Here is a 16,218-nt window from a genome sequence, read left to right on the forward strand (position 1 = left end):
GAATATATTAGGCTTCTAGACGATTTAAAATACATGAAAGGAATTAACAAAGTATAGGCTGCAAGAAATAATCTTACAATGATATTTAAGGGAGGCATGAATGGATTAAAATACAAGATTTTATTTGGAAGAAAGGCTTAAGTCTTCAACAAAAACTGGTGCACCGAGGACTTCGGAAATCCTGGGAAGTTCGTATCAACACATTGCCTTCATTGAATTAATAAATAAAGAGATAATATCAACACTCGTTTGGGAAGAAAGCAAAAGTGAGGTAACGTCACTTTCGGTAGCGAAAGCTATATTTAACTTTAGTCAATGCATGGCAAAGGGCAAAGAGGGGTATTGGGAGATTCAGGAAGTAGGAAGGATAACGCAAGACTTGGAGAGGAAAGGACAAGAAGGAGAAACAATAAGTACGAGTGGCCAGGACGGATGAAAAAGAAAACATAAAGCAAACTGAACCAGCAACAGCACTTTTCAGAAGGAATGACTGTTACTTGGCGCGTGTAACAATAAACATTAATGTGTGTCCGTGGTACGAATGGTTCAGAGACATGTAAATTATGGAATGAAATTTGGCCGGAAACCGAGGAAGGCACAATCGGGAAGATGGGATTGAGGGTGAAGGGGAGAGGAGAGGGTGGGCGGCCGTGGGAAGACTTATGACATGTTATAACATAAGTACATAGATATAACCAGTAATAATTTGACACGAAAGCGCGTGTGCTGGGGTAGTCATATAACATGAACAACTTACCTCATGAATATTGAATAATGAACGTGTTTATTGCACACCTATCAATAAAAACGATTTTTATGAGGCATCGTGGGAATGAATAACGACAATAAAAGGAAACAAAATGTTTGAAAAAATTGACCAACAGGTTACCAAAAATAAACCACTAGAATTCAAAGGAAACAAACATCTAAAAGAAATAGAATACATGGATACAAAATAATACTACCCCCACCGCCACTTTATCCAGCGTATTAATATATATTTGAAAAATAAAGAGTTCAATAAGAGAATATTATCCTACGAGTTTGTATGGGCTCGTATGCGAGCGCGGTGTTTGAATTACCCCAAGAATCTTACGGGAATTAACCAGCCATCCATTAACAACACTTAACAGATTCTTTAATTAAATCACATGATAGGTGAGAAATTGCCCCGCCTTCCAGCTATTGTTATAGTAAAAGCATCTTTGACTACTACTGATTCTACTATCCTTACGTAAGAAACTACGAAAATATCAGCTCCGCCACGTAATCAATCATTTTTCCACATTGAAATGAAATTGTTTCGCCCATGTTTCGCCGTCGAAATTCATCATCAGGTGATGACGTCACCTGATGATGAAGTTCAACGTCGAAACCTGGGTCGTGCTTTCAAATAAAGTTTGTGTAGGTACAAAGTCAATACTTTCATTTCATTACGTAATGCAAATTCCATAAAGTTACGCCGGAGACAACAAAAAAATCATTTTTCCATTCACAGAAAATCATCTTCCACACATCTGGGGCATGTAAACGGCATAAAACGATCCGGGAGAGAAAAATGCCAGCCAATAAAACAAGGCATTTCCCAAAGATCAGCTGAAGTTGACTAAGGCGTCCAGCACAAGCAACCAGTGATTTCACTTACATAACATCGAAAATGGACCAACGATGAGGTAGACTGACCACCGATAAAATAAAATGACTCGTTTCATTGACTGTGGAGTTATTAGGATGTTTTTCAACACTCATCTGTTTCTTATGACTATCTTTTGAGCTTAAAAATGAATTAACACAAACGGCTTAAAATAATACTCATTCTTCACATTATATTCATAATGAAATGAAATCCTGGCTCCTCGTCACCTTTAAATGTACGACTCTTCACCAGAGAAAAAGGAAAATTATTTTCAATGAGAATAAACCTTTTCTACTAATAGCATTCAAAACACGACCATAATTCAATCTAGAGATATTATTCGCCGGTCTATGTTTTCAATAATTACTATCACGTACATCTATCTAACACACAAGAAATCTTTAACAAAGGAATAAGACATAATGAAATGGCATTTCCTATCTATTTATTCTTCAAAATAATCAATTCTTAACGTAGCTGCACGCAACCAACAAGAAGTGAGAATCGAATTATTTACCCTGAGGCTGCAGAATTGATTCGTGGAAATGCGGTTTTAGAAGAACATTTCAATAGTAACCTTAGCTTACAAATCGTTAAGAAATTAAAGCAGGAAGACAGAATTATTTTGTAACAAGAAGAATGTAAAAGTATATTTCAATCAAAACGAGCTATTTTAAGACATCTGAATATCTAAATATAATAGGTTCAAGAAGTCACTAACGAGTTCTCCATAAAATTACAGCTAAGGTCTACCATTCTGAGACGAAATTTGGATAACATTTGGGCGGAAGGCCTGCCCAATGTTTTCAATGTATCCGCTATACACACTTCAGGTAGAGTTTCATTATATAACTCAGTATAGATATTGTGCTTAATTTTGGATAAGCGATTCCATTTCTCTCACTAAGATCTCCTATCCATTAATAACCAAAAATATCTAGGAAGGACGCAATATTTGACGTGAAGGCGCGGTCAACCGAGAATAGTAATGACCAACGGCCCAAGGTGGGGAAACTTTCCACCAATCCATCACCGCGTTCGAACGGGTCTGGGTCACTTCACCCCAGATCGCGGATAAAGTTGGCCTGAGATTTTAAGACGATATTCGGCCATATCTAAACTCGGGTCAACGACATAAAGTACAACAATAGTCGAGAAAAATTTAGATTACACCAATGGTTACCAAATCGCAACTCCCAATGAATCAACAAATCTTTCTATTCCTGAGCAACCACTTTGAGAGGGAACATTCCTAATGCAGACAATCCGCTTAACTAAGCAAACTAACTGGCTTGTCGAGCATCCAAACGTGACCAGGAAATCCGAGATTTAACCCTTCCACTCCCGGGAATCGAACCCAGCACCCCCTTAGTATTTACCATTGCAATAAACACTTCAAGACCGTCCTTATCCTAACGAAATCGAAAGATCAGACCACAAAACGTGAACTTAACGAGAAACATCCAATTGGAACTGCATTAGTAACACTCGTAGCCGTACTCAAGGTACTATGCCTTGTATTCAAACGATAGCCTCAAAAATCATGTTTATCTTTTCCTAATACACATCTAAAAGGCTATGGAATAACGTAGCAATTAGGCGAAAAGCTATTATAGCCTATGAATTTAAATGCAATCGTCAGTCAATTGGAAGACTGGCCTATGCTCTTCGCCTTTTGACTCTTGCATGAAAGCTATATAGGTAAACCTGCAAAATATAAAATTATATTATTAAAATATGTAAACAATATTATTTTGATATTGTCTCTCTTTGCTTTTTTGGCCAAACAAAGACGAATCTTCGCAATTGTCGTTATAATCGTTGATACGCTGGAAAATGCCAATTCTCGAAACGAAAATACTCTTCATTTTTCGAATTACGGAACGAAACTTATGGCGATGCCTGACACAAGATACGTGCATGCACTGAGCACCAGAGGGACATCGGGTTACAGGTGGCCACGTGCAACTCCTGGTTGGCAGGTAGGCTGCCAATTTTATTTAGCCCAATTGCAAACAGTGCGCGTCCATTCAATTATTTAACCTGTAAGATGACCGCGATTGGGTGGACAGCGATCGGCGCCTCACTCACCCAATGGGTGCCACCGGAAGACAGGATCCCTATCAGCAATGGGGTGGAGGGGGGGGGGAGGAGGGGCGCGACCACCAATCTGGACGTACACTCGCAGCTAAACCCGTTAATTATTAAATCGAGCTACGAGTGAATTATTGCAGCGGATTATTTTCCCTTGACGGTAGACTACATTTAAAGAGTTGGTCCTGTGTTAATGCAGAGGGATGGGCAACACCTACAGACTGGAGGGCCCTGGTTCGATTCCCGGGCAGACCTCTGGATACCCTTTACTTAACTCAGCTGTCCCCCCATCACACTGCCACGCCAAAGCTCAGTCCCTCACAAAGCAAAACTTAGCAAGGGCCACAGTTTGTTCACTGCTTCCGAAATTATTCCATGAATATTTATTACTTTCGCCGGCATCCGAGCAAGGTCAATAATCACCTACACTATCATAAATCTTTCTAAAAAAAAGATTTTGTTGTACGTGAATACACTTCCTCCTGCATAAACACAAACGGGAAGAAATAAGTTGTGTGTGCCATCAGGATGTAGAGTAAACGATGGCTGACTTTAGAAAAAGGGCTATTTCCACCTCTCCCGGTTCGACCCCGCAGCTTCGGCCCTCCTAGCCCATTCATCAACGCGCGCGCGTGCACACACACACCACCGCCAGCAAACACAAACAAACGCATAAATCCCTTGCCACCAACTCTCTGTTCCACCTCGAATCCAACCAATACCCTCGTAGCGCACATACGAAGCCTGCTGAACTGAAGGAAGCAAGAAAGGATTTCAAAGACAAACATATTACTCCCCCTTCCCCTAACACCAATGACATCACTTAACAAGTCGTTAAGTCACCGACACGAGGCAATAGCATGCTCTACACATTGATATGACAGAGAGTAACACAACCTAGATAGCAAATTACAGAGGCAACACTCGCAGAAATGAAAACTATTTTAAAAAGGCGATCAAGAAAAAATCTTAGGCATATGTATCCTATAACCGATTTTCAATACGATTCGGGAGAAATTAAAGAACTAATTACAATTATTCGGGTGGGATACTCACAACGGTAACACAGGTCGAGGTAGGAAATTATTCTTTAACATTATACCTCACGGAATTGAGAAATAAAAAGCATACAAAATTACAACGTTATAATAAGGAAGTGAGATAGTACAACGCAGACGCAAGATCGGCGTTAAGGAGGCAAAGAAGATTTCACTCTAGAGTTAAAAATAGATGAAAAGGTAATGACCAAAATCTTATTTAAACCTCAAAAGAGAAACTCAAAGAATGCTATGCACAAGCATTATGCACAAAACCGTACCTTCAAAAGCAAAATGCTACGAGAATGTCGACGGGATAACCTTATATCCCTTGGGTTTTTACGCCAAGGAAATATAATAAACTTTCAAATGCACATTCATTAAAGGAAAATTGTAACAGACAGCGTAAGAAAGACCCTCAACTAATCAATGTGCTTCAATACGCCCACACCATAATTATAAGTTTACAAACGAAGTCACTCACACACCTGAAATATACATGGGGGAGAGAACATTGCCCTACGAAAGAATAGATAACAGCTCCAAAGTATAAGAACAAATTAAGCCACATATTCGGAAGAAGTTCCCGGTGCGATACTGAAGAAACAAGTCGCAGACAACCTCGCTTAGCTATTTTTCGCGAGTCAAAAGAAGGTTTGGTACCTCGCGCCTGGAAGCTGGCCACATAATTCCCCTCTAAGAAGTCGGCGTTAGGGAAGGTCCACATAATTACAAACCATTTCCTTTCACATTGATATCCTGTAATTTATTATAGCATACAAACTTTGGTAATATTACGATGTTTCTCGATAGCAGGAACATTCTCTGCCGCAACCAGCGCGGAATATTGAAACATTCGCAAAACAATAAGGTCTTTTTATTCATGGTATCTAGTAACCAGGGGAAGGGAAGCCACAAGGGGGTGCGGCATTCATGGATTTTAGGAAAGCCTTCGACAAGGCCCCTCGCGATAAATATATACATGCACAATGATATTACTGAGACAACGAACAACTGTATTAGGGACTTCTTATCATACCGTCAACAAAAATGATTCGTTGATTGGTTTGAATTTACAAGTTTACTTGTATTTGAGGGAGATGTAACGTATCACACTGAGTTTGTAATAAGGCCTCTAGCTTTCTTAATTTACACTGATGACCTATGATTTCCCGTTAGGAACAACCTTAGATAATCCACAAGTGAAAGTGATTTACTAAGTTCTTAGGCTCCCAGAACATTGCAGGATACTCAAGCGTGATTTACACCAGACATCGGGAGTGAGGTAAGGGAACTCAAAATAGTCCAGTTTTGTCAAAATTTCCATTGGGCAAAAGAATATGCGAGTCAGCCAAAAATATTCTGGGTTTCATCTGGTAGGAAAATGAAATGAAAAATAAGAGAGGGATTTTATTGCTTTTTCTTCGGGACAAATTTGAAATTTGTGTCAAGTATTTGGGCTCCAAGGGAAAAAAGGTTCTACATTAATTACCTGCAGATTTAATGCTGTATTGAAAATACTTCAGATAAAATAAACTCAGTTAGTTGAAAATTAGTAGAATAAATAAATAGGCGTGAAGGGTACGCTGGGGGAATGAAGATGGTTCCTCTTGGGCCAGGAAAGATCGGAGACAGAGTCTACGTGGAGGGGGCCTGATTTCGGCAGTAACACCCAGAGAATAATTATGGTCCCACACTACACTGGCGCAGCAGAGAACCAATAAAAGAAAAATTCATATTCAAACATACAGACGGAATTAATAGCACAATTTCCTTCGTGCGATACTTAAACAAAACAAAATCAAACCGAAGCAACGCTATATTTGTATTCAAAAAACAAAACTTGCACTTCTAATTTAACGCAGCCATATTACATTACGTAAAAAGGCATTCATGTGGGCACGTGTCCGTCCGTCTTTGTACACATACTACCTTGAACAAAAAGTTCCCGGAATAACCACCGTGTGGCGCTCCCATCGTTCCGATTTGAGTTCTGTTTTTTTTGTTAAATTGGTACATCTGTTGTTGATATTCCCTTTAAATCTTAGTGTCATAACTTGACATTTGCAAAAGTTACGGTCGGTTTTCGGTATGTCCATCAGTGCTTCCTGCGATTTTTCCATTTCTTCCTCTCGGCTGCTAAAACGCGTTCCCCGTAATGGTTTTTTAACTCGATTGAACAGAAAGAAGTCACAGGGAGCCAAATCAGGTGAATTCGGTGGCTGTTGGATGGTATTTGTTGAATTTTTCGTCAAAAAATTACGAATAATGATAGCACTGTGCGACGGTGCGTTATCATGGTGCAAAATCCACGAGTTTTCTGCCCACATTTCTGGTCTCTTTCGGCGAATTGCTTCACGCAAACGTCTCATAACGCCCAAATAATACTCCTTGTTTACTGTCTGGCCTTCTGGCAAAAATTCATGATGCACTACACCGTTGTAATCCATGAAAACCGTCAGCATTGCCTTCTTTTTTGACTGAAAACGACGTGGTTTTTTTGGTCTCGGCTCATTTGGTGAACGCCATTCACTTGCCTGATGTCTGGATTGCGTGTCGTACTCATAAACCCACGTCTCGTCTCCAGTAATGATCCTTTTGATGAATGTGGGATCGGATTCAGCCTCGCAAATCATGTCTTTTGCGACGTCAACACGGTGTCTTTTTTGCATGAAATTGAGGTCTTTTGGCACCAACTTTGCTGCTACACGACGGAAACCCAAATCATTAACCACAATGTCTTGGGCGGATCCATAGGCAATGTTTAAGTCCTCCGCTATTTCTCTGATGGTTAATTTGCGGTTATTGACCAACATTTCTTTTACTTTATCAATTTTTTCACCGACTTTCGATGTCGATGGTCTGCCACTGCGTTCATCATCTTCGATTGACTCACGACCACTTCTGAACCGCTCGTGCCACTGGTAAACGACCGTTTTTTTTAGAGAGTCACTTTTCCAACATTTCCAACGTCCGTGCGCCACTAAATCCGTTTTTTACGCAAAATTTAATACAAGTTCGTTGTTGCAAATTTAAATCCATTTCTGAAATTGTAAAAAATCGCCAACACACACAGAGATAGATGTACTCTTGGCTACGTAACTTTTGCAAATGTCAAGTTATGACACTAAGATTTAAAGGGAATATCAACAACAGATGTACCAATTTAACAAAAAAAACAGAACTCAAATCGGAACGATGGGAGCGCCACACGGTGGTTATTCCGGGAACTTTTTGTTCAAGGTAGTATACAATCATAATTCTGTATTAGTGAACATTTATTCATATATGATTGATGAACCAAAACCCTGCCCCAAAGGCCCTTGCATCGGTTGCCGTATTCGACGAAGACCAATGATTTTTCCCAAATTTTCATTATTAAAAATTGAGAAATAAGCCAAGTGAACGTTTTGCCGGGTTCTTAATGTTGGCTAACAAAAGATGAAAATTCAACTTAGTGATTAGACATGGGACAAACCTTATATTAATTAAACCTTTTTTTGTCACAATGCCCAAAAAATGTCATGAATTTGGAAATGTAAGACTGGTCGCTACCTAATATGTCCCACAAATTATATTATTGTCTTAATAACGGTCCCAGTGTTAGTCCCATATTCCCCCACCCTTTCGTAGGAACTCGCACAGCATTACCTACCTACGCAGAGCAGAGTAACATAATGCTAAACGTTTCTCCATTAAAAAATATCGGCTTCCGATACCACCTGAGTGAAAAATATCGCTTGGCAGATCACACGAAAAAAAAATACAACATTCGGGTCTATATGTTTCCCATTTCCACAATTTCCTTCCGTTAGTGAAGGCCACAAAGATCACAAATTTGTGACACCAACGATAAAACGCAAAAGTACCTTAAAAAGGGCGGCTTATTTTAACCGTAGCACACGTCGAAACTTCAGAAACTCGATTCAATTTTCGTTCAGCACTCCCAGTTTATGTAAATACCAAATCCTGAAATTACACGAACACTGAATATACCGAAGGCAAACCTGACAATACCCAATCGGTAGCGGGGTAAGAACCCTTCACAATCGAAGAAATTACTACATTTTGGATCATTTCAGCGGGGCACAATGTGTGTGAATGACTGAATGATCGCTCTTAACGTGACCGAAACGCCGCGTCACCAGCGGGCTTTTTCGACTTCCAAAATAAGCCCTCGAGTTGACCTAAATATGGAATGAAAAGCCGCAACCACTGCTTTCGCCTCTCAAGTTCATTTTTACATTTCCCACCATTATCCAACGCCAAACCACTGTCTATTCAGGAAAAATGGCTAGAAACGTAAAATAAAGAGCATAACAAACAGCAATTTAGGCTCCAAAATTTTTGCTAGACCACCCTTAACGAATGTGCGTATATACTTTGCCAATTTTTCCATTTTTAATGTCAGTATTGTCTGTCCTACGCTTTGGTAGTTTCACTAAATTCTGTTTTACATGTTAGGCTAACATTTACGCATTGTGTTAAAAAAACAATATACTATTTTTATTCACTGACAAATATAACGGATTATTTTATATTTACGCCCCCTGCTTGCACAAATACATGGCATATTATTTCGACAAATCGACAGGAATGGCGTAGATTGATTGTACACACAATTTTATAACAAATATAGACCTAAAATGCAATTCTAATCTCAGAACAAAGTACATAGAAGGAACTTCTCTCTAGTACCAAAAATAGCGCTGTCCAGGAAGTCCTTACTTTCGTATAACGGGGTTCACAATGGAGGATTACGCGTACAAGAAGAATGACAGGCAAGCATCGTTTTGTGGTCGCGCAAATATACATTGCATAAACAGCAAAATTCTTATTTCCAATTTTAATATTACTAGACAGCCCAAATTCATAACATTTCCGTACGCCACACTGGACGACTCCATCACCCCAACAATCGTATCAACGAACTATACGTATATTTTGGATAAAAATAACACGATCCATATTCACTAAAATATTTTTATTGCACGACCCAGTTGAAACAAAACACATGACAATAGCATTATTTTTTCGTAACCGGGTTTTGACACGAAAAGATTAAGGTAGACATGAGTAGCTGTTTTTATTTGATACTTCCATTCGGAATTTCCATCAAGTGACAGCCTACTCTGCCGACATTCTTGCATGCTGAAATATATTGCATACTTGTTACTCTATAAACAAACAATAAGCACAAAGGACTGCTTCGGCAATGCCTTCCAAAAATTGGTCAAATACGGTAAAAAAGCAATGATACGTAGGAATAAATTCCTCTCGGGTCTTCCACCGCAGCAGGCTTCAGGGCTTCTTAACTGGCTCTCGGTTTCTATAACTTTTGGACCCCCTTGTTTCAAGGGAAAGATAGAGATGATTCACAGTCATGCGTAACCTCTTCCACGTGAAGTTTTAATAGAGCTACCAAAATATAAAGGTATAATACTGATGAATTACAGACATCCTGATATAACCGATAAGGACGCTGCCGTTCTTGAATATGGGCTAGCACAGCTTAACACTCCGGAAGAAACATTTTTCCGGGAAGCTGAGAACAAAACCTGTAAGCAATCTTTTCACTGCGGTAAAGCCAAGGGTTCGAAACCAGTTTCGGGCGCGAACCGTGACGGGATTTGTCTCTGCAAAAATGGTGCCCACGGCTTAATGTGATCATCATATACTGAATCTATCTATGTAAGTGCCTAACTCGAACAATACACCATACACATTTACGGACTGTTTCTTGGAAAACAACGATGTGTAATTGGAGTGTTCGGTTACGCCTCCTTTAAGCCTATACGAGTAAATTCGTATTCACCACATGGGTAAGCACGTCATTTCAGTTGTAGTAGTTCGTCACACAAATAAAATATTAACAGGTAATTTTTAGGAAAAAGCTGCCTACGAACGAAATATTTCCGATTGTTTAATTTTACTACCACACGTTCCATGTCTCCTAGTAATAAATACGTGTACGTTAAAGCAGCATGTTGGAAAAATTATCCAAGAATGTATAAAAAATATATAAGGTTCATAATGTCCATACTCTTTTCTAAGGAATCCAAAGGAGGTACATTTAATTTACTGACTTAGATTTGAGAAGACTTTAACACTACCCATGAAACGCCTTGTTGCATTAACAAATATGTACGGGAAAATCCCATTACGTATCATTCATCTCAGCGCCAACATACAAACACCATCGAAATACAAACAGGATCCCCAAACGGTTGCTAAAATAGCAAAACATGATAGCAAAAATTGGCCTTTCAGAGTGGAATTTTGAATATGAAAAATAGTGCTGAATAAGTCACTGACGGCAAGAACACCGCGAGTATCCCAATGTTTTTATTTAGATTTATGTACTAGATCAATCGTTCACGAATGCAAATGAACGAAGTATTTTCCTGATTTCGGCACTTGGAACGAGCCCTCATAAGTGGATGAGCATTCATTACTTGGGTGCGCTAATAAGAGGGGGGCCACATTCCATTAAATTTACATGTAGCGGTCTTTGTGAGGACCGTTCGGTGATAACCACATGGAATACAGGTCACCCACCTCTCTGCCACAAGGGGTCCGTCTCAAATGTCGAAACAGTGAAAATAAAGCCTTTAGGCATGTGAGAACAGTATTCCCCAACCTTTTCAATATCCAAACCCGTATCAACACTGAAGCCCAAAATGAATACAGGCCTACAGATATAAACCTTGATCGATGGTGAACAAAACATAAGGCCCATTTTTCTCATCCTCCATTATATTATCTCTTTTGAAAGTATCAGCCACATGTACTAAGAACTATGGAAAGATAAGAACCATCCTGCTCCACTACTAAGAGCTAATGGTTTTTTACCGAATCTTAAGAGGAATAAGTAACATTAGAATACTAAGGAAAGGTCGAGATAATGTTTCGAATACTGTATATTTGAATGAGATACGCCGAGCTAAACAAATGCTGGCGGAGACTTCAACTGGCATAGAGTTGACGAAATGAACAAATGAATTAAACGGCTGACATGAATATATAAACAAAGCTAGATGGGAAATATTTGAAAGATAAACTAATCCACCGGAAAAGTCGTTTAGTAATTGCGTGAACTAATAATTCTTGCAGAGGCTAAATTAATTCAATAAATTTCAAAATTCTTTTGGCGGAGTAACCGAAAATCTCAAGCAATGAAAATAAATTGATATTATACCGTCACCTAGGAGTTCAGAAACAAACTTATATTTTCCTTTTTCTACCTTTTCAACACATAATGAAGTCCCACACCTCAAAAGAGATCAACATAATGGATAGCCAACAGCGAGATCTTGGAGGGGCGTTGGCCACGCGAGGGAAAGCTTTGGTGGTGGCATTGGAAGACTGCAGATGATGTCACTTGGACTACAAATGCCCATGAAGTTGTTCGCTGTCCCCTACAGAACTAATCACTTAAACTATAATTAAAATTAAAGTTATTCGTCGCTTAAAACTCCATCCATATATAATAACACGAACAAATTCCATATCTGAAGATAACCGAGACTTTGTGTCAACATTCGTTCCACCTTATCTGCAGGATGACATAAAGAAGAAATCTGTTCAAAACATTTCTTGATTGAATTAACTATGCAATATTCATTTGAAATGAAACATTCCACATGTAACTTTACCGTGCCACCGAGACTGTCAGGCTTTTTACTACATTCGAAGTTGAGGGCAAATTAATGTATTTATTCAACTTAAAATTGAATTAAGTTCCTCATTAATTCAATGGAATATTAATAAAATGTCTTTAAAACTGATAATCAAACTTGAATATGTTAAGGCACATTACTATAAACAAAAAGATAAACAACGACAAGTTTTTCACTGTTGTCGTGAGTTGCGTTCACAAAAATCAAATCAAACACAATCGTATCATCTCATGGTTTTGATGAAATACTTACGTCAAAATATTCACCGCTATGTGATAACAGAAATTCATTCACCATAATTCAACCTTTACACAGAGTGGTTTCCATACCTGTTAATAAGTCCGAGGAGTGGCCAGAACTGCTGGTTTGTTGTCGATTTAACTCTCTGATATTCAACGCTTGCTACAAACTCATGATTCACTTTGCTTTCCAAAATGAGATACAAAACTTCAATATGCGCAAGAATAATTAGTGCAACTCAGAAGTCAACAACGATAATCCCTTAACACATCCGATAAAACTCCACATTCACTTCTCGCACAAGCGTCACACAACTTACAAACGGCAGGCGAAGCGCTAGCGTAATAGGACGCTACTAAAATTAGTTCCAAAAGTAGCCTAAAAAAGTGATCAATTTACCGATTTAAATTCATGTTTTTTAAAATTAAGGACTTTAAATTAATATCTTCTATTTTAAAAATGCTGCAACCACAGTTATATAAATATTTTGGTCTTTGAATTGATAGAATTAATTATAGAGGGCGTAGGGTCCTTTGCAACTACCGCACGCAATAATATCATTCCGCATTTCAAAACAAGTTCCTGAGGCGCCTTAAGAAAGGTAGGATGCAGGCGTGGGCAGAAACTCGACCGCGTCTGTCTAACATGAAGTTTCAAATTAATGAATTATGCGCTAGTTGCTTCTAAAAATTCAGTTGTCACACTCGAGGCAATTGACATTTCATGAAGGTAACTCATGCATCTTAAACCAGCAGCGGAAACACTGGAGACATAACGAAACGACTGGATATGCATAATTTTCTTGCGACAATGCGCGTGTTGAAGTTTATTAATTTTCCTGAAGAATATTGTGTGAAAAAGATATAATGGCCCTTTACGCTTCTGATGTATTCAAATTTACTGTCAGCCGGAATTAACTGCTAGATGAGGTGAATGGATAAAGTTCCTTGATGTTGGCTTTGAATAGACACAATGTATCTGCTATCACATGATAGTTCACTCGTGTAAAATGCGTATATTGTTGAAGAGGAAAGAAAAACATTGTATATTTCCACCCTCGACTAATAGTCCCCACCGTGGTTTCGGCTCATCCGAGGTCGTAATGAAGGCATAATCACATACCATGATAAGAACCGACAATGAATAAGTTATTTTTTAAGTGACAATTGGTTTTTCTCCTGCAATATGATGTGAGGAAAACCTGATATCAGAATTTGATACAGTTCCTTGGCATAACATAGAGACTGAACTTGCTTTAACTTACTATTAATATTATGTAGCATATCACAAATATTTGCTAGTATGCAGTTAAGATTTGGGGTATTCAAAATAAAACACTTCTCAGTGTGATTAGCTTCTGATAGGCCATATCAAGATGAATGTTAATGGCAATAAAAATGCAAAAATCAGATTAAAACTCATTCGCCTTGTTTTTACACACTGAAATTGTTGCATCGAATTCATATTAGATGACTCCGTTAGAAGTTACTGTTGCGGCATCTTTCGAAGTTTCTTTAGACTTTAACAATAAATGTTACCATGATAAAACAATTTTACTATTAGAAAATTAATTTCAGTACACCTCACTTCCCCGGTACACGAACTATAGGAATTTTTCCCAGAGATAGAACAACAAACATCTAAACTGCTAACTGTAATTTATAATAGACAATCAACTTGATTCTCGATGAAAGCCACTTGGATTTTTGGACTGCCATCGCCACATGTCTGCACCTGAAAAACGAGAGTGCGCTTATTGTCCAATTTATGAATTGAAACCATGATTACTGATGAGTTGATAGTTTCCCACAAATATATCTGTATCCCATATTATTCATGAATTGGTCCAAGCATCTTGGACCATAATAATGTCATATAAACTTTATGTACATGGTTAGATAGACATAGGTAACTTAATACAGATCCCTAATTATTTTGCAATATTTCAGTTTTCTGTAACTTGTACTAATTAATCAGAATAATTGTTTTCATAAATTTAACAATAGTACAAGGCAGGGAGCTGCTGCGTAATGTAAAAAGCATACCAAAGGAAATCCCTTCATTAAAAAAGAGAAAATTTTTTAAATCATCAGAATTGTGGCATTAAAATTTAACTGCTTTTAATACAGTTAAGACTAAACTTGAATATCATTAATAAGAGTTCAGATTCCTTTCAATTAATTATATTTCTGACATAGCAATACCTTTATTACTATTTTAACTACTTTAAACATGGCAAGTTATGAGAAGTTATGGTTACTTTCAAAATCCTATTAATGCTTCCATATTAGTCAAAACAATGCAACACTCTACTTCGGAGTCTCATCATAGGGTCTGCCTGCAAACAGCTCATTACCAAATGATCTGGGTCTACCCCCTCGCGCCTGCAATTACATTATGGTCGAAATATTAAACATCAATAAGTATCCTCAAGATTATGACAACAATGACCATCATACCAAGGGTAAATACGGCATTTCCTGTAAAAGTGTAAAAAATTGCATAATTAAAAATTTTAAACTGCATAATTATAAAAGCTAGGCCTCAGGGTGCAAGATTATGCAACAAAACTTCTGGTCGATTTCATTAGCATGAAGTCCTGAAGATAATATAAGGTTAAATATATTGGATGAGAAGAGATAACAAAGTAAATCAAATTGCTATATGTACAGAAAAGGGTCAACCTGAAAATCAGTGTTAATTCAATGGTTTGAGGCTCTACTTTGTGCGAATTCATGATTAATTGATAATAAACTTAGTATTTTTTCACACAAAAAATCTTTATTATACTACCACCGGTTTCAACGCATAATTGACATCATCAGGTATAAAAACTCATACATGGCCAGGAAATACATATGGTATTACTAGGAGGGAAGTTTATTTTCTTAAACTGATATGGCAGCCTTAACCACCATGGACAACCTTGAAATGGTGGAATGGCTTCCGTATTCCTAGTAACCATAAGAGTTGTGCTGGCTGAACATTAACAATTGCTCTGTAAAGGTTACCCATTGGTTAATGGTATGAACCAGACAGTAGACTGCTCCTCATTGAGGCAGCTGCAAAGGCATTAACCCGATTAATCTCCTACAGGCTGAGTGTTGTGCCTGACAGCAAAGGAGACAAGAGCTCAGAGGATGTCATCACACAAACTTTTTGCACAATGGAGCAGTAGCAAGAAGAGTCTAAAGAGAAACACCGCCATGACAAGAGGGACTTGCAAAATTACAATACTGAGGACAGGAAGGTTTGAAAATATCAAGTTTGAGATGAATAAGATATATAGACGTTAGGCCAGTAAAAACATAGCACAGATTACTGGAGTGATATTACAATTTTATATAACTGAGGGGAGGACACAACTGTAGCCATATTAATGAATAGGATACTGGGCAGAAGGGTAGTGAATATGGAACATTATCAGTTGAAATATGAACAGACCTGATCACTTTAAGGATAACGCATGTGAACATGCTGATGCAGTCATGGGAAGGAAAAAATAGACAGAGTATACAGTTAGTTGGACAAA

The 16,218-nt window shown here is 38.1% G+C and overlaps 2 protein-coding genes across 7 annotated transcripts in view; both read right to left on the bottom strand.

The window, feature by feature from the left end:
* cora (erythrocyte membrane protein band 4.1 like coracle) overlaps positions 1–13,075 on the bottom strand; it is a 146,064-nt gene extending 132,989 nt beyond the window's left edge. For all 5 annotated transcript variants that reach the window (XR_011702115.1, XM_071592793.1, XM_071592794.1 and 2 more), the window contains exon 1: positions 12,776–13,075. The gene's annotated coding sequence lies outside the window, so the exon portion shown is untranslated. The remainder of the gene's footprint in view (positions 1–12,775) is intronic.
* A 1,030-nt stretch (positions 13,076–14,105) lies between these two features.
* The window catches only part of Gale (UDP-galactose 4'-epimerase), a 31,214-nt gene continuing 29,101 nt past the window's right edge, over positions 14,106–16,218 (bottom strand). For both annotated transcript variants that reach the window (XM_071592455.1, XM_071592454.1), the window contains exon 9: positions 14,106–14,420. In XM_071592455.1, the coding sequence (XP_071448556.1) occupies positions 14,359–14,420 (62 nt within the window). In that variant the 3' untranslated portion in view covers positions 14,106–14,358. The remainder of the gene's footprint in view (positions 14,421–16,218) is intronic.

Source organism: Hetaerina americana, unplaced genomic scaffold (genome assembly GCF_022747635.1).
Source record: "Hetaerina americana unplaced genomic scaffold, ioHetAmer1.1.p SCAF_5, whole genome shotgun sequence".
NCBI lineage: Eukaryota > Metazoa > Arthropoda > Insecta > Odonata > Calopterygidae > Hetaerina > Hetaerina americana.